This window comes from Triticum urartu, chromosome 2A, assembly GCF_056163025.1.
Source record: "Triticum urartu cultivar PI428250 chromosome 2A, HENAU_Tu73, whole genome shotgun sequence".
Classification (NCBI taxonomy): Eukaryota; Viridiplantae; Streptophyta; class Magnoliopsida; order Poales; family Poaceae; genus Triticum; species Triticum urartu.
In genome coordinates this window covers 745,314,939-745,338,816 of record NC_141874.1, presented here as the reverse complement: position 1 = coordinate 745,338,816, position 23,878 = coordinate 745,314,939, and the positions used below count along the sequence as shown (strand labels likewise).

Genomic DNA, 23,878 nt, shown 5'->3' with positions numbered 1-23,878 from the left:
AACTTTAGGAAGTTTGACTTCAGTCAACTCTAATATGCGAAGTAAATAAAAACGAAGGGAGTAATATGAGATTATTACATTCATGTTTTACAAATACGATTTAGTAATAATAAAATCGTATTCATGTTTTACAATACCATCTACTCCCTCCGTCCCATTATAGTCTAAAAAAATTATGTTATCGCAAAGAAAAAAGTTTGTGAAGTTCTTTTTTTTGAGTGGAATTAAGTTTGTGATACGATTTAGGACTATCTCAATAGCCTAAAGTTGTTCCATAATAGAAAAAAAAGCCTAAAGTTGTGCAAATCCAAAATTCAAAAAAAAAGTACACCCACGCACGTCAAAAGACAGTGAAGAGCAGCAGTCCAAGTCCAAGCAGAGCAGCTTTGATCGGCGCGCTATTCCCACCCACGCACGTAACCTCCCCTCCCCACTACCACTCTGCTGCCACTGCTACTCTCACCCCTCCCCATCTCTACCCGCCACCCAGCGACCACTAGTATTTCTCCGTGGAGACTCCCAGCTCGCCCGCGGGCCACCCATGTCATCGACCGTGCGTACAGACTACACAATCATCGGCCCCACCGTCCCAGCGACGAACACGCAGCCCAGTCCCCGCTCCCTTCCTCTCCCCATCGGGCGCTCCCGTGAACCGGGTCCCCGTACGCCCATGAGCGGGCGGCGCTCCCGTGATCTCACCCACAGCCGTGCACCGAGTCCAGCGTGCGCCATCCCCCCAAATCGAGCACGAGCAGAGCCAAACCCAAAGCGAGCGAGGGAGGCTGGCTGGCTGGCCAAAAACCCCACTGGCATCTCCTTCTGGAAGCCTCCCCTGCGACTGCGAGCGTGACCCCGCCGGCCCATGGCGCCGCCGTTCGTCTACGCCCCGAGCTCCGGCACCGGCACATGTACGGCGAGGCTTCTTCCCCCCCCCCCCTCCTCTCTCCTTCTCCTTCTCCGTCTCTGCAGTCTCTGCCTCTCTCTAAGTAAGGGCGAATCGTCCTCTGTTTGCGCAGGTCAGGACGCCGCCATCAAAGCGGCCTTCGACGGCGACCTCCGGCGCCTCAGAGGTTGGCCTCTCCTCCCCTCCCCTCCTTCCGCAGTCCGCCCCCGTGTTCCCGACCTTCTCCCCGCCTTGCGATCGAGGCCGCGATTTGCTGGGTTGGGCTAGGGTTCAGCCTCTGGCCGCCGTACGTGGCAGTCGTCGAGTCTCCGGCGGCCGGATTAGATAATGCTGTTACAGTATATGAGATGATGCGAGTGCCGCATTGTTCCGTTGCCACACCGATCCGGGTTATATTTGCATTTGCAGGAAGGATCTCCCTTGTTACCATAATTTCCTTTCTGCACTTGGGTGGAGCAGTATGATGGTGTGCCATCTTATTCTTATTATGCTGAGTGCAGACCAGTGCCATGGTTGTCTTGTTAATTCGGTGTCAGCTTTCGCATTGTGTAGTCAATTAAGTGTACAATTTGGTGCTTACAGTGATTATTCTCCGAATTATGAAATCCTTTTGTGCGATTGCGGTCTTGTGGACCGTTCAAAGGGACACGCGAGTTATTCAGAATTTGGTTAGAACAAGTACTTGCACAGGGTGAGATGACGCAAATGCAATGCTGTTCCGTTAGGCACACCGATTCGGGTCCTATTTAATTTGCAGGGCACTAGGAAGGATCCCTTGTTAGCGTAATTTAATTAATTTTCCTCCTGCACTTGTGTGGACTCGTCTGACGGCGGGTCATCTTGTTGCCATGGTTACCTTGTTAATCTTAGTGTCAGTGTTCATATTAGATGTATATAGTTGTATACTGTAATTATACTCTGAATTATGAAAAAAATAATTGTGCGATTGCGGTCTTATGGGCAGTTTGTTGGGAATCTGGTTAACACAAGTCCTTGCATCGGGTACATGTTATGACTTCACGATCAGAGCACTGTTTTTTTTGGGTCAAGTCTATGCACTGATTGACTGACTGTGTGTGTGCCCAAGACGTGAACACTGACACTAAAAAAAAGGTCCCTTCACTTTAGAAGTGCAAATGGGTAACCTTTTGGCTACCGTGGTAGTCGAGTTTCCGTCAGCTAGATTACATACTACACAAGATGAGCGGAGTAGTGTGATTCGGGTTATATTTGCAGGATGCTAGGAAGGGTCCCCTGTTAGCATGATTTTCTTTCTGCACTTTTTTGTGTGGAGTTGAGTAGTGTGATGGTGGTTTCTTATTATTGCGCTGTATGTAGATTATCTTGTTGATTTTGGTGCCAGCTTTCGTGTAGTAGGCAATTAAGTGTAAAATTAGGTTCATACTGTAATGTAACTGTTCTCTGAATTATGAAAAACAAGTTGTGCGACTGGGAAGCTGTCCTTGCACGGGGATGGCTTTACATGATCAGAGCACTATTTCTTTTGTCAAGTTTATGCACTGATTGACTCTGTGTCCAAGACGTGAACAAGTCCCTTTACTTTAGGAATGCAAATGGGAAACCTTTTGGGTACCCTCCAATCCTCTTTAGTTCAATCAAGTGAACTGAATTCCTGAAACCATAAATATAGTTCATTTGATTGAACTGAGGAGGGATGAAGGGTACCCTAAAGCTCACCAGTTTCCATGATTGCATCCCTGCTTGACTTAGTGAGGTTCTTGTCCATATATGCAACACATGTGGGCTTCTTTTCTTTTGGTTGTCTAGCTAGCTATGATTTGGCAGTTTGATTCATCAGTGTATTGATGCTTGGGTGTTTACTTTGGGTGAAAGGTACTGTAAAGAGTCTTGACGACCCAAGGGTGATCTTCTCTTTCGACATGGGTGGTGGCATTGGTGTGCTGCACATCGCAGCCGTCAGAGGGCATCTTGAGGTTTGCAAATACTTGGTGGAGGAACTCGGGGGAGATGTGAATGCTCCTGCTCCTGGAGTAGGAGGTCTTTCTCTAACTCTTCCTTCTTTTTTCTGAAAATTGGCACCTGTCATGTCTATGTTTCGCACCATGAGATGTCTGAATTGCGTTGTTGTGCTTTTTGATTGCAGACTTTGCAGGTGTGACACCCTTTATGTCATCTGCTCAGTCTGGCGATGTTTCTACTGTGAAGTATTTGCTTGATCATGGTGGTGATCTAACAAAGTCAGATGCTAAAGGACGCACAGTTCTCCACCATGCGGCATGCATAGGTAGCTCTCTTGGCCCCTCACCCATGCAATTTGTTTTTGTATTACAAAGCGTATCTCTGTGTAGGAAACTATGGATGATTCCTTTACTCTAATAATATCGTAGAAGAAAAGTTTTGTGATCATTTTTCATATGGTTAATATAGATTTATAACTAGTCAAAGCTGGATAAATTTTGCCCATCTATGATTTACACCAGGGTGGTCATTATAGTAGTAGTTACTTGCTGCTGTACACTTAGATGCGTAGCCACATGACTATTGCAATTATTTTATTCACCACAGGAAGCTGTACGGTCACCGAGTTCCTACTTTCAAAAGGAGTACCTGTTGACATAGACTGTGGCCGTGGTACACCACTCCATCAAGCTGCTACTAATGAACAAGATAAAACAGTGAAGATTTTGTTGGAACACCATGCAGATGTATATAACTCTTACCATTTCCCTTCTTATTTTTGTTTTCTAGATTTGATTTGCATAGATAGCTTGTTTTTATTTTGTCGGCTACTTGGATTGACAATTTATGGCAGCTCATAATCCATTTCTTTGTTCCTTTGTATTTTATAACAATTATTACTCTTGGCAGCCTAACGCCACTGTCATCGGAATTGGTACTGCCCTGATGGGTGCCCTTCTTTACCGTTCTTTGAAGTGCATGAAGCTGCTGATCAAGGCCAGTATTCTGTTTTCTATATCCGTTCATTGCTATGTTCTACCATCTCAACCATGCTTTTTTGTCAATCTACATGGAGAGGGAGCCGTGACACGTTCTATTCTACAATCCTTTTTACAGGGTGGTGCTGATGTCAATCGAGGGGGCTCCCTTCCGATGACTCCCTTAGTGTTCACTACAGGGTGGGGAGGCTATACAAACTTTGTGAAGTTTCTGTTAAAGGCAGGAGCGGATCCTAATATTCCTGATGCTGTATGTTCTCAATATTTTCTAGATGTATTCTATTGAAACTTGTACTGATATGAATTTAAGCTGATTTTAGGCTTTGACTATGCCATGAGAAGTTGCACACACCTACCAAAATATTGCATGTGTAGGCAAAAGGTAGGTGCGTGAGCTCCCAGTTTAACGCTTTATATCAACAAATGCATATCACTGTTGTTGACTATTCCCTCTGCTTGAAAATATTTGACGCTCTAATTTTTTCACAAGCCAAATTCTTTGAGTTTCATCAAATTATACATAAATTTACCAACATCTACCAAACCAAATTGTATTTAAAGAAATTTGACTTAGGAGAAAATGATATCATCAAATATTTTGGAACGAAGTAGGAAATTTTGGGTTCTTCTAGAACAACATGCTCTGTTCTGTGCACTAATGTATATTTGTATCCTTAGTCTGAAATGTTTTTGAATACGGTGGATGTCCTTGTATGGAGCCCACAAGTACCCACGATATAGATACGAGGTCTGTGCTTAACTTAACATTTGATGAGATACTGACATCTCATAATGTAGCATTCAGGGTATCCACATTTATCAAATGTACTCATCCAGCAATCACAAAAATGATTTGAATTCGCTTAGGCTGCGTTTGGATGTATGTATTCAACTTACTTTATGTTGTTTTCTTCATCCCAATCGTTGGTATTCGTTCATTTACTCTGAAGTGTCAAATTATATTTGTGCTTTCAATAATCGTAGAACAATTTTAAAATTCATATTTCCCTATAGTTATATGTATATATATAATTCATGGGGACTCGTAAAGGTTATGCCACTAAAAATCCATGTTACCTCTCAATCTCAACTATTGCTGAAATACCTGTTTTTAGTCCCTTGCTGAAGGAAGACCTTTTGGTATGCTGTAGGAGTATGTTGACTGTTTGAATTGCTACTAGAATTTAGAAATGTTTGCTGGGATGAATCCTGGTTGAAACATTTTGTACCAGTATTATGTAGACCCTGGTCCTCTCCCATGGTACTGTAGTTTCCTATACGGTTTGTATCTTTTCATTCATAATGTTCATATTCTTTTACTGCATTCTAGAGGGTCCTTTAATTATGTAGTTAATTTCAAAAGAGTTGACACTTTTCCTTTTGTTGCCCAGTATGGCAACTTACCAATAGAGCTTGCTGCTAAACGTGACTGCATAGAAGAAGTTGAAATGTTGTTTCCTTTGACTTCCCCAATACCAACTATCCCAAACTGGAGTATTGATGGAATCATCTCGCATGCAAAATTTGAAAGTGCAAAGCCACTGGTACGTTATTTATTGCTGTTATGCCCTGTAGATAAAATTTACTTGAATTCCTGGTCATATTTTTTGTTCGCCAGTCCTGAATTTGTCCATCAACTTGATCATCACATTTAAAAATAGTATCGTGACTTTTTTATGGGGTTTTCTTTAGAGCATCACCTCGCCAAAACAATAAAATTGAAGTAGTTAAAGCTCTTGAGAACAAACTACCAATTCTAAATTGGAAGGACCAGACTGGGACCCCTTATTTGTTGTCGGCTGTTCATTGGTTAAAAAAAACTTGGTTATTCAGTATCGATCCAATGAACTGTTGTAAACTGTTCGTCATGGCAGCCTTTAAGATACAGAAATGCTTTACAAGCATAATGCTTGTACATAGCTCGAAGCATGGTTCCTTTATTGTGGATTTGAAGTTGTGAACTGTGAAATACACCCATGTATATGCTGTTTTAGTAACATATAGTAATAATTTGACATATTAATTCTAAATTATGTTGGATCTTTTCCTCTTGTGATTAAAATCCTGTGTGAGTAACTGCTGCCTTTTGCTGTGTAACATAATGTGCACTTTGTATTGCAGCATAAGCATATCTAGATACCAAGCTATGAAGAATGTGTAACTAAGTTGTGAAGTGTCTATTTTAATCGGAATGTCTTTGAAATGATGCTTCATTCCTACATTTTTTTCCATTGTTTAATCATTCAGGATGGAAGGCAGCTTGAACAAACAAAAGCTACACTCAAGGCACATGCAGATCATTTATTCAGGCTGAAGGACTACAAGGTGGCATCAAAAGCATATGGTGTGGTAAGCCCCTTAAACCTTATGAAAAGCATGGTGGCTTAGAAGTTTTTTATATTAACAGGGAACCAATTGCAGAGCATTATTTGTTTGCTGAACAGTTTTCTGATATTGTTCTCTAGTTTCCTGCTTATTAGCTGTTAATTTGCCATTATTAAGCATTTCTATCGGATTAATATTATTTTGTGGGACTAATCAACCTGCCATGATGAGATGATAACCGTATAACCTGTTATGTTTGACCATAGGCAATAGATGTCGCGCCGAGTGCAACATTGTACGCGAACAGGAGTCTTTGCAAACTGCTGCTGGATGATGGTGAAGGTGCTCTGTCAGATGCAGAATGCTGCGACCTAACTGGGTGAAAGCTTGCTACCGTCAGGCTGCAGCTCACATGCTACTCAAAGTGAGTTACGACATGTCCAGCTTGCCATTGTGTTTCCCTACTCTGCAGTCTATATAGTTGCTCATGTTCCTTTGTTTTGCTCTACATCCAGGAGTATAAACAAGCTTGTGATGCTCTCCTGGACGCTCGAAAGTTGGATCCTGGAAACGTAGAGGTCGAGAGAGAGCTACGATAATCCACTGTCTTGTATTTATCTCTTTTGAGTATACGTTTTGCAAGCATGAACGGCATATACATCCATACTAGTGACCAGCAGTTGCACGCTGAACAGCGTGCCTACTGCCGAGTGACATCCTTCCATATATCTGATGGTGCTGCGATTACAGCTGAAATTTGTTTCATTTTGGTTATCTCTGTACAGGAAGGCCAGGGAATTAATGAAAGCTCATTGTGAGGCTGACAAGTGAAGTATGCTTTGCTGGGGAAACGCTCTTTTGGCTTGGATTAGCATAGTTGATCAACTGAATGTGATGGTACTTATGTGACCAGAAGAAGGCTGTGGGTACCTAACTAAAGTCTAACTCTAGAGTCGTTGAATTTCTATAGTCTTACTACTGCCACTTGTTGACTGCATGCTGAGAGGATTTGGTGTGAAAATGCGCTGTAAAACTTGTTTGACTCGCATCACAAGTTTTATTACTAGATCTAGCACAAATACTCTATCTCTGTTGAATATTTGCTGAGTTTTCAGACATCAGTAGAGAAGAAAAAAATGAAGCAGTACTACCCTCTCATTTGCATCTTCTACTCTCTGAACACGCATGAGGAAGTTTCTGCTCAACAACGTTGCTCGCTTACGGCTTACTGCTTCTCTGAATAAGCTGAATAAGCATGTGTTTTAGTCTACATGTTGATCATTTCAATTGTAATACATTTATGAACACTGTCATTTGTCATGACTTTGATCGGAAATCTTCGCTCAATCTAGAGGCGTTGTATGAAACTGGAGAAATTCCAAAGAAACTCAGAAGAATGTGACAAACTCCTAATCTAGAGGAGTAAATAAATATCTTGAGGCCAGGGACAGACTCTAGGTTCGAAACAGGATGCCTACAAGTCGCTTATTACTGTACATCTCTCTCTAGGCTAATTAAACACATGACATGAATTTATTCTTGCCCTGTCAAAGCCACTTTAGGCTCTTCAAAATGTGCAGGTTAGCACATTCTTGTTGATGACAGGTAAATGAAATTTCTAGTTTTTTTTTGCGGGAAAATGAAATTTCTAGTTATTGAAGAAAAAAAAAGTTGCTGATGTAAATATCTTTCATCATTAGATCCATCCATCAAATATATTCTCAAATTATATTTATTTGGTATTGTAAAGGTTGATCTGTTTTCTATAAATGGTCAGTGTAAATGTATTTTCTATGCGAAAAAGATGTAAATGTATTTTGAAATATATTTTTTGAATGTGTTCATGTATTTTGAAATATATTTTTTGAATGTGTTCATGTATTTTGAAATAGAAGGGCTTGAGATTGGGCCGTGACCAGCCTGCTTCCAGCATTTGGCCCAACCCAAGAAGAACATGCCCAAACCTAAGCAGGCACGAGCTCACTCCACTCGCTAGCCACTATAAATTGTGGAAATGATAAGCTATGGTAGGCATTGTGTGAGAACAATTATGAATATTGTCTTTTAGAATACCGAAGTGAATGATTTGTCTTTATCATACTAACCTATCTCACGAAGTTCCGTTAAGTTTTGTGTGATTGAAGTTTTCAAGTTTTGGGTGAGATATCAATATGAGGAGAATAAGGAGTGAAAATACCCTAAGCTTGGGGATGCCCAAGGCAACCCAAGGTGATATTCAAGGAAGATTCAAGCAACTAAGATTGGGGATGCCCCGGAAGACATCCCCTCTTTCATCTCCAACATTATCGGTAACCTTACTTTGAGTTATATTTTTATTCGTCACATGATATGAATTTTGCTTGGAGCGTCATTTTTTTGTTTTGATTTGCTTGTTGTTATTTAGAATAATGTTTTGCATCTTTCATTTTTATATAGGCGAAAGAAGTCAGTCAGGGGAGCCACGAGGGGCCCACGAGGGTGGCGGGTGCGCCCAGGGGGGTAGGGCGCGCCTCCCTACCTCGTGGCTTCCTCGAAGCTTCCCTGACGTCTACTCCAAGTCTCCTGGATTGCTTCCGTTCCAAAAATAACTCTCCCGAAGATTTCATTCCGTTTGGACTCCGTTTGATATTCCTTTTCTTCGAAACACTGAAATAGGCAAGAAAACAACAATTTGGGCTGAGCCTCGGGTTAATAGGTTAGTCCCAAAAATAATATAAAAGTGTTTAGTAAAGCCCATAAATATCCAAAACATATAATATAATAGCATGAATACTTCATAAATTATAGATACGTTGGACACGTATCAGTGATGGAGACGGAAGTGAAGTTGTTGGAGGCGATGGCAGTGATGATGGATTCTCCTCCAATGCTCTGGTGCCACCAGAAGGGAGGGTGGAAGAGCCCCCTCCTCCTTCTTCCTTGATGTTGATCGATGCAGTAATTTGCCTCCTTATGTTTTGGAGATTGTTATCATAAACAGGGTGCTACTAATGTGTTTGCTAGTGCACACTACGTGACAAGTCCCTGAAATTGTGTGGAGTTTGGAACAAACTCCAAAGATAATCTCCTGCGAGGCAGCGAGGATTATCACAGAAGATTATGCGTGTCGAAAGTAACCTCCAAAAATTGTTGACGCAAAGCAATTGGTTCGGTGCATGTCCAAAGAAATTGGTTGCAACCGAGAAGTTTGAAGAGTGAGAAAAGACGTAGTATTTTCTTTCGTTGTTCTTCTTCTCTTTCTTGATTCATAGGACCACCATACTATTAAGAGGGGTATAGTATACGAAACTTACGGTCCTTTGATGCTAAACCAAATCATATGTGAGTTGAGAGAAATCCCTTTGTGTTTCAAATAATTACTTGCCAACAAGAGACACAGTTCTTGTTTGCCGCGAGAGATTTGAGTTGGACCGAGGAGTTAGCATTACGTGCTTCGCAAGTAATGTTACCGCTGTGCTCAAAATCCGACCGTTGGATACATGTTAGTTGGGCATTAGCTAGTTGTCATGTCCAAAATAGTCTTTTCCCCCTCAGGAAGACCGCGGCTATAAATAGCCACCCCTTCCAACATGCACCATTGGCTGCTCCATATGATTTTGAGAAGATTTGTGTGAGCACCCTCTCTCCCGAGTGATTTGAGTTTAAAATCCACGGAAAGAAAAACCCAAGAGTCAAAAAAGTGGATAGTGGTTTAGCATCATTAGAATCTAAGTCAAGTATGCTCCACCTATTACTCTTGAGAGCTACAAACTCTCTAGACGGTTAGGTGTCAAGTCTTTTAGTGACCAAGAGTAATTATGGTTCACGAAGACAACGTCTGTGAAGGTTTGGAGATCACCTCAAGCATCTACCACGAGTGATCGGCATTGGTTGACGAATCTGTTGTCGATGAAAATAGGACTGTGTTCAATCACAAGTCCCTCCAACCAGACGTAGTCCATTTTGCAGATAGACGAACTGGTCTACCAAATCCTTTATCACCATGGAGCATCACTACTTACCTCTGTACTCAGTTTAGTTTCGATTATCTGTCATGGGTTATGTTTTGATCATGCGATTGTTTCTCGATGTCTGCCTTAGTTCCCCTTTGGTAGTTGTTATTCCTGTTAAGTTCACTGTTTTTCGTCTTTCCGCTGCTAGGTTCTGAGAGATTTGAAGTTTCTGAAAGAATTTTTAAAATCTCCCATTCACCCCCTCCGGTAGACATACTTCATTCCTACACTTGGCCTTCACTCTAGGTGGGAGAAGGGTTTCCCCTCTGATTTTTGGTGGCCATGGTTGTGGAGGACAAGAGCCGCCCCCGAGATGGCTCTAATTCTCGAGGGGATTTTTCTGGACGCTCAAATCCAAGTCATGTTATCGTGAGTGAATAGCATAAAACTACCACTTTTCGGGTTAGTTAAAGAACTAACAAAAATTTGTTTGTCATTGTTAACTACCAAAATCAAAGTTGGTTTAAAAAACCATATGACCCAGTGTTTTACAAGTGATCACGATTATGACAATTAGGGCTAACACAAAAGGGAACCGTTCGTTTGACCGTTACCTTACATCTAGGGCCCACATGTTAGTGTCTCATGTAATGTTTTCCAATCCCTCTTTTATTTTAGAAATTTACAAATATATGTCCTCTCTTTTACAGAATAACCCTGTAGGTTTTTTCAAAAGCAATCAGGTCACTGTAAAAAAATGAAAAGCAATCGGGTCCCTATAAGTTTTTAAAAAAAGCATTTGGGTCCCTATATGTTTTCGGAAAAAGAAATCAGGTCCCTAAGGAGAAGTCGGGCCCGCCCTGAGGAATAGTGTTGGCAGCTCGCCGGTGGCCAGGTCACGAGCCAGGTGTAAGAAGGCGGCTCGGCCGCCACATTCCTCGGCGCGAAGGCAGGACTCCTAAGGCAGGCGACGGGCTGGGTCCAGGTGGAGCTCCTTATCGGCCGTTGCTGTTGCTCCTGGCCGTGGCACGCAGTTGGCAGCGACCCATGTTCCCGAGCACGCCTAGCGGTGCCCTTGGGCGTCGTAGCTCGGGCTCCTGGCCATGGCACGCGACTGGCGGCGACCCGTGCCCCTGGGCGGCTATTGCTCCTCCGCGCGGCGTTCCTTCCCTCGAGCGACCCTGGCTTGGCACATGGTGAAGGGTGGAGGTGGCCGTCAGTGGGTGGTGGAGGTGCTGAAGCTCGGTCCTTCGTCAGGAGGAGGAGACGGAGAAGAAAGGGACAGTAGGAGAGAAGAAAAGATAGGAAGAAGAGACAACTTACATGTGGGTCCCACATGTAAGTTAACAGTAAAATAAAACGGTCAAACAAACAGATTGTTTAAGAGCGGGCCTGACCTGTCATAAACCGGTTTAAAATGTTAGCAACAGACGATTTGAGTTTTTGAAACAGCCGACATGAGTTTTGGTAGTTATGAGGACAAACAAACTTCTGGTAGTTTTTTGGATCCCTAATGTGAAAAGTGGTAATTTTATGCTATTCACTCTGTCACCGTTTATCTTTTCCTAGAGATCGGTAACTCCGAAAAAATCTGGAAAAAACAGGGTATCGGCAACTTCAGGACCAAGTTTGCGTGAAAAGGAGAGGTCCAGGGGCCTCCTAGAATGCCAAGGCGGCATAGCCCTTGGAGGTAGGGCGTCTACCGGGGGCGCCTTAGGGCATGAGCTATGGAAGAGAGTGGATTTTCTACTCTCGGGTGTAGTACACCCGAGTTTGCCAATTTATTTTTGGAAAAACGTGATCAAACAAAGTCAAAAAAATCTGAAATTTTGAGACATCAAACTTCATCAAATGTTCAAGCTTCTTGCAAAAATTCAGCCAAAAAAAACATCAGAGGAGCTCTCGCCAAAAAAAAACAAAATCGATGTTCAAAGTTTTGTGCAATGTTTGAGCATTGATTTTGTTTTTTTTTCGGTGAGAGCTCCTCGGATGTTGTTTTTGGCTGAAATATTGCAAGAGGCTCAAACATTTGATGAATTTTGTTGTCTAAAAGTTTCAGAATTTTTGGAATTTGTTTAATCACATATTTTCAAATTTGTGCAAACTCGGGTGTACTACACTGGAGAGTAGTCACACCTTTCCGGTTATGGAAGCATCACTATACTACTGCCCCATGCTCCACCTAGATAAAAAGTAACTTAAGCTAGTGTTTAATTATACCTTCATCCAACGGAAGCAGTAGTATTGTTAGTTTGTTACCCACCCTGAGTCTCCCCCAGTGGGTCCCCTCTGATGAAATATTTGCCCTTGAAATATTTCAGATATTTCCTGATAGCGTAGACATTCAATTGTCCTCTTGGCGGAAGTCTCCTGGTCCTGGTTCCTCACCACCTCGTACACCTCCGCGGTCGACGCCGGGTGTACATTCAATTAATTAGTAATGCCATGCAATTAATTAGTAAGAATGTAATTAAGTACATTCGTTGATTGAGTATGTGCAACAAAAGAAAGGTGGTGTGGTGGTTCACAGATCTGAAATTGAGCTAACAAAATTTATTTATTTTCCGTCTAAAGTATTTCCTTCATTTAAATAGAGTTGATTAACTAATTGAATTTAGTTTTCACATAAAAGTGTTCCATCAGTATTTCGACAAGGATTGAGGTCATGTTTATTTAAACAAGGATATGTCAAGAGTGAATGTTACCAAGTTTGGAGATCTAAACATGCAGGGTGATTTTATAATAAATAAATAAAATATCAGGAAGCAATCTGAATCATAACTGGATAATTAGACATAATTTAGTGATGAAACTGTTTTGTGCGAGCTACTGAACAGGGTAGAAGCATGCACGTAAAATTTCAAGAATTACCAAGGCATAGATCTGCAGAAATAAATAAAATTATGTTTAACCTCTCTGAATTTCCACCTGATTAACAAGGGAACATAGGAGTTTGGAATATATGTTGTCACTCTGTTGGGTTCCTCGAGCATGAATCAGTTTCTTGTCATTTCCAGATATCTCCAGGAACGCATGGAGCATGAATCAGTTTTCCAAGGTTCCTCGAGCACATTTGAGGCATGACTGCCTGCCTGAGAGTGTGGTGTGGAGATCATAGGATTCAGCTCTGTCAAGGGCTTGGTTGAGCAGCTTCCCTCCCTTCCAGAGCATCGTAAGTGCTCCGCTTCGGGAAACCTTTGGCATGGCCTTCTTAATTGTGCCATGTATCATCATTGATATAATCTAGTACTAGTAAAAAGGACTAAAGGATGTGCTTGTCTTAATTGGGCCATGCATGTATCATCATCCTAATGTAATCATAATGAAACGATGCCTTATTCCTTTTTAGATTATTATTATTGGATACATTATCTTGCATACACAATGTCTTGTCACTTTAGTTAAGCTATGGATTTTTTATCTCGGCGATGTCAGGGACGCAGCCATGAAAGCTTGAGAGTTCCATATATTTCCATCTAAAGACCAATATAGAACCCAATTATTGAGCTTGATGTTCAAGTGAAGATTGTTTGATGGTTTACAATATTCTTGTATGCATGCATCGACTCTAGCATTTTTCAGAGGCGCCTCGACAACGTTTTGGAGGCAATTTGAGTGACGCCACAAAATGGTGGTTTTAGAGGCTTCTTTAGAAATGCCAGAAAAAAAATAAAAAATTCAAAGGCAATTTGAATAACACACAAACAATGTTTTGGAGGCAATCTACAGAACTAATCAATGGGGGCACTGTTAAAACTGCCTCACATAGCCTTTATAGGCGTTTCCAGAATGCCTTGCTTCTGGATCATTTCTAGCATAAATTCAGAATGTCTTCGAACATGCATACCAGCGTTTATTTTACTCCCTATGTTCACATTTATAAGACGTTCTAGATGGTTCAGACAGCTCCCAAAACGGTTTAAAATCATCTGTCTAAAACGACTTATGAAAAGGAACGGAGGGAGTACTTAAGGTACATGCTGTAGTGACACTAGACGAATGTTGTGTAAGATGGGCAGCAAGGTGCTCACACAAGGAATGTACCATGGCATTCAGTACAACTTTATTTTACTTGAATAAAAAGAAGTGAACCACGATACTGACCAATAAGCTGCTGCTGCAACAGATGATCAAAATATCACTGAATGACCTCACAGATCAGCAAACCAAATTAACCAACAATTTGTTATTATTTGAGAACATAGGAAAACTGATACAGATCAGTTTGTCAAATCTGCCACTAAAGGCCATCCTATTAAATTTACCTGATCATGCATGTACGGAACTGGTTGAAGCAGCTGGCAACATGTTTTATCTCTCTGTGCATCAACAGTAATATTTCTTCTAAACATAGCAAAATAAAGCCAGCTGATTGCAGAATAGCAACTACAAGTAGACTACTTTCATCAAACAGTTGAACTATCAAGTCACATAGCTTTGCTATCAGTAGTAATAGAACTAAAATATAGTAGAAATGTGCCTAGGCTTAGTAGCTGCTCAACCGTGACAAGAATGGTACACCCTGGACTGGAATGCAAAGAGAATAAGTAAGACATGAGCTATAAGAAGATCCAAGAGGGGTATGATGAAGTTGAGTTGCCAACTAAAACAGTTAACCACAGCGTTGCTATCAACCATCTCATAAATATATGGTTTTATTTTACGCCAGAGCCATCATCTGTTTCACAATACTACATAGTAGCATGGGGCATTCCACCAGGGAAGACATAATTAATATGCAGCAGCACAACCAGCAACCTAAGGCATGTCATCATATTACGAGTCTTTCCTATCCACAAATGATAGATTGAGTGCTCAGCCAGCTCTAGTCATCATTTTCCAAACGCAAATTTTTCTGGCGATGGATGCAGCACTTCAGACTGAAGATAGCACATCTGACAAACACGTTCTGCCTTGTAATGTCCACACGGAAATGCTTTCCCCACAGAAGGAACCTCGCTATCAACAAGACGGTTGCATGTCTTGCAAAGGCAATCCGCTGAAAAAACAAAGACACCAAAGCCACTAAGTCAACAAACATGCACAAGCAAGAGAACAATTGTGCACTTGTGTTCTGTCATCAAAGGATATATAAAAAAGAGGAAGCGAGGACATACAACTGCCATCACGACGAGTTCCCCACGCAAGATGAAGGCCAAACAAACTGTAGGCTTCAGTAACAGGCTCATCTGTATGTAAAACAAACACAAGCAAGGAAATAAACAAAAGCGGAATCAGCATAGAAAATGCATGGTGTAACAGCAAAGGCATTAAGAGCATTACTAGTAAAGCCTTCAAACCCTCAAACCCCTAAAAATAACCGTTTTTTTACAGTTTTCGCCGAAAAAACTAGAACCTCTAAACCCTCAAACCCGTAAAAAAATTTAGAGGTCCAACCCTCAAACCACTTTGCAATCTGTAGAAGTAGGGGTTGAGGGGAAAATCTTCCCCCAACCCGCACTCCTCCTCGTCGCTCGCTCCTCACTCGCGCGGGAGCCAACCGCTCCTCCTCCCGGCCTCCTCCTCCCGCCACCTCCCGCCGCCTCCTGCCGTGCCGGCCATGGAAGGCCCCGCCGCCGCCGCGCCCCCGCCCCGCCCGTCCCGTCCGCCTCGCCCGCCCCGGCGCCCGCCCCCGCCCAACCGACCGTGGCCGACATGGTGGCGGCGGGCGGGCCTCGCACCACCTCCTGCCGCCCCGATCACCGTCACCGCCCCGCCCACCTCGCCCGCACCGGCGCCCGCCCTCGCCGCCTCCCCGCCGCCCACTCCGGCTACCAAGAAGAGCGAGCCCATTGAAAAATATATCACGAGAGCACATTGAAAAAGATATATGTTATGACCAGCATATTAGGGGCTTAGCCCAGTGGGTTATGGCCCAAGTATCTTAATCATTATTAGGGGCTTAGCCCAATTATCTTATCGTATTAGGATCGTTTGCTTAGGAGTCAAGTAAACCTGTCTATATAAGAAGAGGAGATGTATTAATCTAATCAAGCAAGAAGCAATCAATATTTGCTCGGCTTCCCTTAGGGAGCCGGGAGACCTAAACCCTAGCCGCCTCTTGTGTCCGCCGCCGTCGCACCAGCCGCAAGGACAGCGCCCAGCCGCCGGCCGCCGCACAATCTCCTCCTTCCTCCTCCCTCCTTCCCTTACAGGCTACGCCCTAGACCGGGTAGAACCCTAGTTTCTACCAATTTGGTATCCAGAGACTCAGGTTCGATCATGTCATCATCCCCACCCACACCGCCGCTGCCCATCATCACCACCGCCCCGATGACCATGGCTGGGTCCCCAACGCCGCCGGCCCCGATCACCTCCGCGCCGTCGACGATCCCCGTCTTCATGCCGGAGGAGATGTCCAGCACCTTGCGGGACCTCGTGACAGCCGTCCAGGGCATGACCCTGTACCTGGCCGGCCCGCACGCCACCCCGCCGGCTGCACCCCCCGCCTACAGCCATCCGGCGCTGCCCTGGCCGATCCAGAACGCGTCTGGCCCGAGCGGGACGCCCCTGCTGCCGTCCCATGCGGGACACACCAGCAGGCCCCCGTCGCTGCTGCACCTACAGCCGCCCTCAGCCGCGGCCCAGCTTTGGCTGCCGTGGCCGTCCCAGGGCGCGCCTGCAATTGGCGGGACACCGCTGCTGCCTTTCCAGGCGGGGCACCACAGCGGGCTGCCACCGCCGCTGCTGCACCTGCAGCCGCCCCCAGCCGCGGCTCCCCTCTGGCCGCAGTGGCCCCCTACTGCCACCGCGGCTACCGTTGCGTCCGCCCACTCTCCACAGCAACCGCTGCAACTCCAGGCGCCACCTCTGTCCAGCTCCGGACTGCCGTCATCGGCCGGCCTGCCGATACACCAGGTCCGGTTCCCACCCTCCCCGTCGCCACTACCAGCTTGGGCGGCTGGGTCTTCGCCATCGTCGGTCTACACCACGGCTCCAGAGCAGCCGACCCCGTTTCCGCAGTTCGGCGGGCCATCCGGCTCCGTGGGTCCTTACCCGGAGTACTCCGACCAGGCGCCACCCGCCTCGCTGCTCCGCACCTCCGAGCTAGCTCGACACGGCGCTCCGACCCAGACACCGCTGCGGTTCGCCAAGATCGACTTCGTCACCTATGACGGCACGGAGGACCCCCTCAACTGGCTCAACCAGTGCGACCAGTTCTTTCGCGGGCAGCGCACCCTCGCCTCGGAGTGCACCTGGCTCGCCTCTTACCACCTCCGTGGCGCGGCACAGACCTGGTACTACACCCTCGAGCAGGACGAGGGCAGCATGGCCCCTTGGGAGCGCTTCCGCGGGAGCCGCTTGGCGGAGCTAGGCCGCTTTCCCTTCACCTCCACGGTTCAGGACTTCGCCGACTGTTTCCAGGCCCTGGCATGCCACGCTTCGGGCGTGACGGCGCAACAGCGGGCCGACCTCTTTGTCGGTGGACTTCCGGATCACATCCGCGTGGACGTGGAGCTTCGGGGACCCCAGGATCCCCAGATGGCCATGTACTACTCCCGCACGTTCGAGCACCGCGCGGTGGCCGTCCAACAGGAGTCACCGTCCCAGGCCACTAGGTCGCTACCCTGGCCAGATCCCGCTCAGGATCGGCCTGCTCAGGCTTCCGCGGCACCCCTCGCCGTGACTGCGGCGCGCCCATTCCGACGGCTCACCTCGGTTGAGCTACTCGAGCGTCGCCGCCAAGGGTTGTGCTTCAACTGCGACGAGCCCTACACGCCCGGCCACGCCTGCCCGCGACTCTTCTACCTGGAGGTTGCAGACTACATTCCGGAGGACGCCGTCGCCGCCGACCTTGCCGCCCCAGCTGTCACGAAGGTGTTTGACGCTGGTTGATCACCTCGAGGAGTTCAACAAGCGCTTCCTCACCTTACAGCTCGAGGACGAGCTGTTTGTGCAGGCGGGGAGAAGTGTTATGACCAGCATATTAGGGGTTTAGCCCAGTGGGTTATGACCAAAGTATCTTAATCATTATTAGGGGCTTAGCCCAATTATCTTATCGTATTAGGATCGTTTGCTTAGGAGTCAAGTAAACCTCTCTATATAAGGAGAGGAGATATATCAATCTAATCAAGAAAGAAGCAATCAATATTTGCTCGGCTTCCCTTAGGGAGCCGGGAGACCTAAACCCTAGCCGCCCCTTGTGTCCGCCGCCGTCGCGCCCAGCCGCTGGCCGCCGCGCAATTTCCTCCGACCTCCTCCCTCCTTCCCTTACAGGCTACGCCCTAGACCGGGTGGAACCCTAGTTTCTACCAATATATAAATATACAATAAGCTAAGGTGGTTTCCGGCATCAAGCACTGGCTTCCTGTATATGATGACATGCATGCCTCATGGTGGTTGTTTGGGTTTTAGCACTGAAAGAGGTTTGAGTTTCCAGATCCAACATGTGGTATGTATGATGTGATGAATGAAGATAGCAATAATACATACCTAGCGGGGTGCACGAAACAACTCCTTCAAAACCATCTTTGGTAACAAGCTCATAAAAGAAGAGAGTTGGTCTAGGGGGAAGTAAGGAGAAGTAGCCGGAGTGCTTGGGGCTAGCGACGAAGTTGCCATGAGTCCAGCAAGAACCATTGTGAGGACTGCTGTATCTGGTCACCTTGCCAGGGGCAGGTACGTACTCATTTTCCTGACCAACCAACCATGGAAAATGAAATGAGTGCATGTTAGCAATAAGCAAGGTAAAACAAAAGCAGAACAATGACTGAATGACTAGGGTTAAGTTAACAACAACCTTCAGTTTTGCAGTTTCTAGTTAAAAAAACTTGTAAGAGGACAAGTATATGCCAGTCGGTGGCAAATAACCCACAAACATCATCTTCTCGAGATAACCGTTTTATATATGACAGTAGGAGAGCGATCAAAATTGAAATTGTTTGAAGGCCGCTTGAGATTTTGGAAGAGTTATTAATGACTGCATATATAGGGCCGGGGTTGTTTGGTTGTGGGACAAATCTACCATTTTAAATCAGTGTGCACATAGCTAGATAGATACATGGATCGGAACCAAGCAAGCTGCAAAAGAGCAAAGCGAGAGGAGTAGATACAATACATACCGGATGATTTAAGTTATAGTGGCGAAGGCATTCCATGACGAGTTGATGATCTTGAGCTGCTGCTACCTCAGAGGGGCTCGGCATCATCATCATCATAGAACTATCAAGATACAAGATATATAAGATAAACACGGATGAGTTAGTTAGGTACGAGGAGTAGGGAGATCTCTTGTTACCTGTTCCAGTTGTGTTCGACCCTGTCGAATGGTTCAGGCTCAGGCTGTGGCTGTAGGGATGATGGTAGGCAACGGGACAAGATGAGGGACCAGGGCGACGCTGAAGCTTGAGGCTCTGGCTGTGGCTCCGAGGAGGCCCACTCCGAGAGCAAGGCCTCCCTCCTCGCAATCAGGTCCAGAGCATCCGGAGAAAGGCTGAGGCTGAGGCGAGGTCCCATCACCTTGGCTCCCACGAGGGAACGAGTCTCCCCTTCCGCGGCAGCGGCAGAAACCTTGGCTGACCGGCGCGCTCCCCTTCCGACGACGACGAGGGGACGAGCTTCCCCTTCCGCGGCGCCGGCCATCTCTCTCTGTCTCCGATTGGGGATTGGGGATTTTTTTCGGGGGCTAGGGTTTGCTTTGCTTGCGTGATTCGGCCACACACAGAGTAATAAATAAAGTAAAGTAAATAGACACGGCTGAGGAGACCGAGTCGGCCAAAAATAAACACACGCACCGAGTCGGCCCACGACTCGAGACGACGGCGGAGGCGGAGGCGGCGGCGGCGGCGGAGATCATCAAGCAACAGTGAGAACACAAACCACCACCAGATTTTATTCTTTTTCCATACAAGTCTGCATTTTCCTGCTTATGTGTGTGTCTTAGTGGTATGGTAGCAAACAGCAGTTGATTCGTTGAGTTCATGTCTTGTGGTGATCGATCTGGGGCAGTAAGTTCTGTGATGGATCGATGCTGGCTCAGGGGCCTCTTGCATTTACTTTGTGCATCGGGTTCCTGTGATGCTGTTTACTCAAGTGGCTCGCACTTCGCTCCTGTTTGCTTGCGGCGCTGAGCAAGAAGGTTTAAGATCGCAGGCAATTTGATTTCGCAGCAGCTTTTCCCAGCCGCTATAGCGGGCTATTGCGGCCGCTAAGCCATTTAGCGGCAAGTAAATAGAGTGCATATTCAGCAGTAAAACGGGGTATTCTCATCAGGAACATTGGTAGGAGATAGGATCCTACCTGGTCTAGGGCGTAGGTTGTACGGGAAGGGGAATGGTTGACGGAGATGCGATCGCGGCTACCGGCGGCGGGGCGCTGTGGCGCGATCAAGAAGAGGCGGCGGCGGCGCAAGAGGCGGCTAGGGTTAGGTCTCCTGGCTCCCTTCAGGAAGCCGAGCAAATAATATTGCTTCTTTGATTAGATTGATACATCTCCTCTCCTTATATAGAGATGTTTACTTGACTCCTAAGCAAACGATCATAATAACGATAAGATAATTGGGCTAAGCCCCTAATAATGATAAGATAACTTGGGTCACAACCCACTGGGCTAAGCCCATAATATACCGGTCATAACACTTCTTTCCGCCTGCACAAACAACTCGTCCTCAAGTTGTAAGGTGGGGAAGCGCTTGCTGAACTCCTCGAGGTGATCAACTAGCGTCAAACACCTTCGCGACAGTTGGGGCGGCCATGTCGGCGGTGACGACGTCTTCCGGAATGTAGTCTGCAGCCTTCAGGTAGAAGAGTCGCGGGCAGACGTGGCCGAGAGTGTAGGGCTCGTTGCAGTTGAAGCACAACCCTTGGCGGCGACGCTCGAGTAGCTCGGCCGAGGTGAGCCGGCGGAACAGGCGCGCCGCGGTCGCGGCGAGGGGTGCTGCGGAAGCCTGAGCAGGCCGACCCTGTGCGGGAACATCTGGTCAGGGTAGCGACCCAGCGGCCCAGGACGGTGATTCCTGCTGGATGGCCACCGCGCAGCGCTCGAACGCACGGGGGTAGTACATGGCCGTCTGGAGATCCTGGGGTCCCCGAAGCTCCACGTCCACGCGGATGTGATCCGGAAGTCCACCGACGAAGAGGTCGGCCCGCTGCTGCGCCGTCATGCCCGACGCGTGGCATGCCAGGGCCTGGAAACGGTCGGCGAAGTCCTAAACCATGGAGGTGAAGGGAAGGCGGCTAGCTCTACCAGGCGGCTCCCGCTGATCGGTGGCCCAAAATGAAGGAGGCAGAGCTCGCGGAAGCGCTCCCAAGAGGGCATGCTGCCCTCGTCCTGCTCGAGGGCGTAGTACCTGGTCTGTGCCGCGCTGCGGAGGTGGTAAGAGGCGAGACAGGTACGCTCCGAGGCGAGGGTGCGCTGCCCGCGAAAGAACTGCTCGCACTGGTTGAGCCAGTTGAGGGGGTCCTCCGTGCCGTCATAAGTGGCGAAGTCAAGTTTGGCAAACTGTGGCGGTGTCTGAGTTGGAGCGCCATGGCCGACTGGCTCGAAGGTGCGAAGCAGTGAGAATTGGGGCGCCCAGTCAGCATGGCCGCGGCCCGTGGAGTGCCCCGCCGAGCCGGAGTGATCGCCGAACTGCAGAGTGGGTGCCGGCGGGTCTCCAGCCGACGTGTAGATGGGTGGCGGCGATGATCCGGTCAGCCAGGCCGGTATTAGGGACGGTGACGGCGGGAAGCGCACTTGCTGGATCGGTATGCCTCCCTGTGTGGGTGACCCGGGCCCCATGCTGGACGGGGGCGGGGCCGGCAGCTGCGGCTGTACGGACCCGGGTGGCGTGGGGGCGCAGCAAGGGCCGGGGCCGGCCACTGCGGCCATTGAGACGCGACAGTGGGCGGCGATGGGCCGACAGCTGGGGCTGTGGCTGCCCGGACCCGGGAGGCGTCGGGGGTGCGGCGATCGCCAGAGCCGGCCACTGCGGCCAGTAGGGGGCGACGGCGAGCGGCTGCTGACCGGGCCAGTGATGGTGTAGAGGCCCGATCGGCGCCGTGGTGGCTTTTCTATGTGTTATGCATGTAGGTAGAGGATGGTGATTAATGCAGTCTTGTAAAGTGTATAAGACGAAAAGCAAAAGCCGCAGTCTCCGATGCAGGCGGCTCCTCCTCTGCACCAGTTGCCGAGATATCTCAATTTGACTTTATTGGAATCTTTTTTTTACAGTTGCACATTAGATTGGTAGCAGTTGGCATTCCTTACTTTTGTTGTTACACATGAAAATGATTGTGGTGGACAGTAATGTTTATGGATGTTCTATAACCGACTCATTGAAACTTCTTTCGGTAAGGGTTTTGTCCGCATCCGCTTATGTACAAGGTGTAGATGTACCTTATAGTATTTTGCATTATTCATAGTTTTAGTGTTATCTACCTTGTAGAACGCAAAACTTTTTCGGTGCAGTTTGCATTCAGATGACTCATGCTGTATTGGAGTTGGCACCATTCTTTATCTTTAGTTGCACAAAAACTTGTCTGCAGCTGGCATTTTTAATTTCTCTTTTTCCCCTTGTGTTAACATTCTCAATAGAGTGAAGTTGGAGGGGAAGGAAATGAAGCAAATGTCCCCCATCGACTTTCACATGCTGGGACGATCAGGGCCTCACCAAGGAGGTTTGTCAAGATGAATAAGGATCTGACGCATGTTCAAAGGACTTTCCTCTACAAGCAGATGTTAGGAGTCTTAGTAAAGTTAGTCGACACATTGCCTTCGGAGTTGACCAAATTCCTGGTCCATTCTGCATTGGTCTTTCCAGTAAGGGGCACGATCCTAGTTGACGCTACCAGTGTGCACAAATTTTTTGGTTTACCAGACAGAGGGCCATGTCTGAAGTATACTATCGAAAAGGAGGCGGTCAAGATATTCAATGAGATTTTCCACCATACCGGGCCAACAAAACACCCCATGGTCACCTCATTTTGCAAAACGATGAAAGCGATGAAGGGAGCAACTGATGACAAGTTCCTCAGCGGGTGGCCTGCACTTGCTTTCAATTTTTTCTTAGCTCCTACCAATAGTCTTTCTCTAAGCCCGCACTGCTATGGGGTTGTGTTGAAACCCAGATTGTTGTAATGTATGCTTGTTCTTTGCTGAACACATAAACGAAGCATTCCGCAACATAGGCGAGGATAAAGCAAACAGTTTGTTCCTGCATGTACCATCTAATGGGTTAGTAAATTAAAATGATAGCTTAGTAGACATAGTTTTTTGTACCTGGTGGTTTTGACCATGCATTGCTCACATGCTCTCTTTTTTATTTGGGGGATGGCCTTACGCGAGGGGTTCGACAAAGGGGATCCCCTGGCCCCTGCTCTTTTCGTCCTAGCTATGGACGTGCTACACACCGCCATCAAGTGGGCCATGGAGCACGGCCTCCTCTCTGACCTGGGGCTCCACAACAAAGTGTCGTGTATATCAATATATGTTGATGACATCATGGTGTTGCTCAAGCCCCTCCCCATGGACTTCCAGGTGATCGCGGTCTTGCTGCAGCTGACTGGTGAGACCTCACCCTGAACATCAACTTTGAGAAGAGCACCGTCTCTTGCATTTGCTGCAATTGCAGACACCAGAGTCTTGCAGTGCGGCCTCAAGCCATTGCCTATCGTCTACCTCGGACTGCCGGTCACACCTGGTAGACTGCGGAGGACAGACCTCTGGCTCATTGTCGAAAATGCTCCAAAAATAGGAGGGTTCGTCGTCACGCCTGCAGGCCACAAGTGGATGGCTAACTCTCATCTGCTCAGTTCTGGTGGCCCTGCCCAATCACTTACACTCCCTCTTGCCGCTCCCAA

At 46.8% G+C, this 23,878-nt stretch overlaps 2 protein-coding genes across 2 annotated transcripts; one reads left to right on the top strand and one right to left on the bottom strand.

Moving 5' to 3' along the window:
* Positions 1–671: 671 nt before the first annotated feature.
* LOC125540292 (uncharacterized) lies at positions 672–7,332 on the top strand. Its single transcript, XM_048703895.2, has 11 exons — positions 672–908; positions 1,017–1,070; positions 2,759–2,923; positions 3,030–3,170; positions 3,452–3,591; positions 3,755–4,093; positions 5,235–5,387; positions 6,091–6,192; positions 6,435–6,592; positions 6,684–6,746; positions 6,954–7,332. The coding sequence occupies exons 1-9, from the start codon at positions 863–865 to the stop codon at positions 6,549–6,551; spliced, it is 1,257 nt and encodes a 418-aa protein (XP_048559852.1). The 5' UTR covers positions 672–862; the 3' UTR covers positions 6,552–6,592; positions 6,684–6,746; positions 6,954–7,332.
* A 7,328-nt stretch (positions 7,333–14,660) lies between these two features.
* On the bottom strand, positions 14,661–19,857 carry LOC125540293 (uncharacterized). The gene is made up of 5 exons (XM_048703897.2): positions 19,339–19,857; positions 19,163–19,262; positions 18,534–18,735; positions 15,218–15,289; positions 14,661–15,099 (listed from the first exon to the last, which is right to left on the bottom strand). The coding sequence occupies exons 1-5, from the start codon at positions 19,680–19,682 to the stop codon at positions 14,933–14,935; spliced, it is 885 nt and encodes a 294-aa protein (XP_048559854.1). The 5' UTR covers positions 19,683–19,857; the 3' UTR covers positions 14,661–14,932.
* Positions 19,858–23,878: the final 4,021 nt, after the last annotated feature.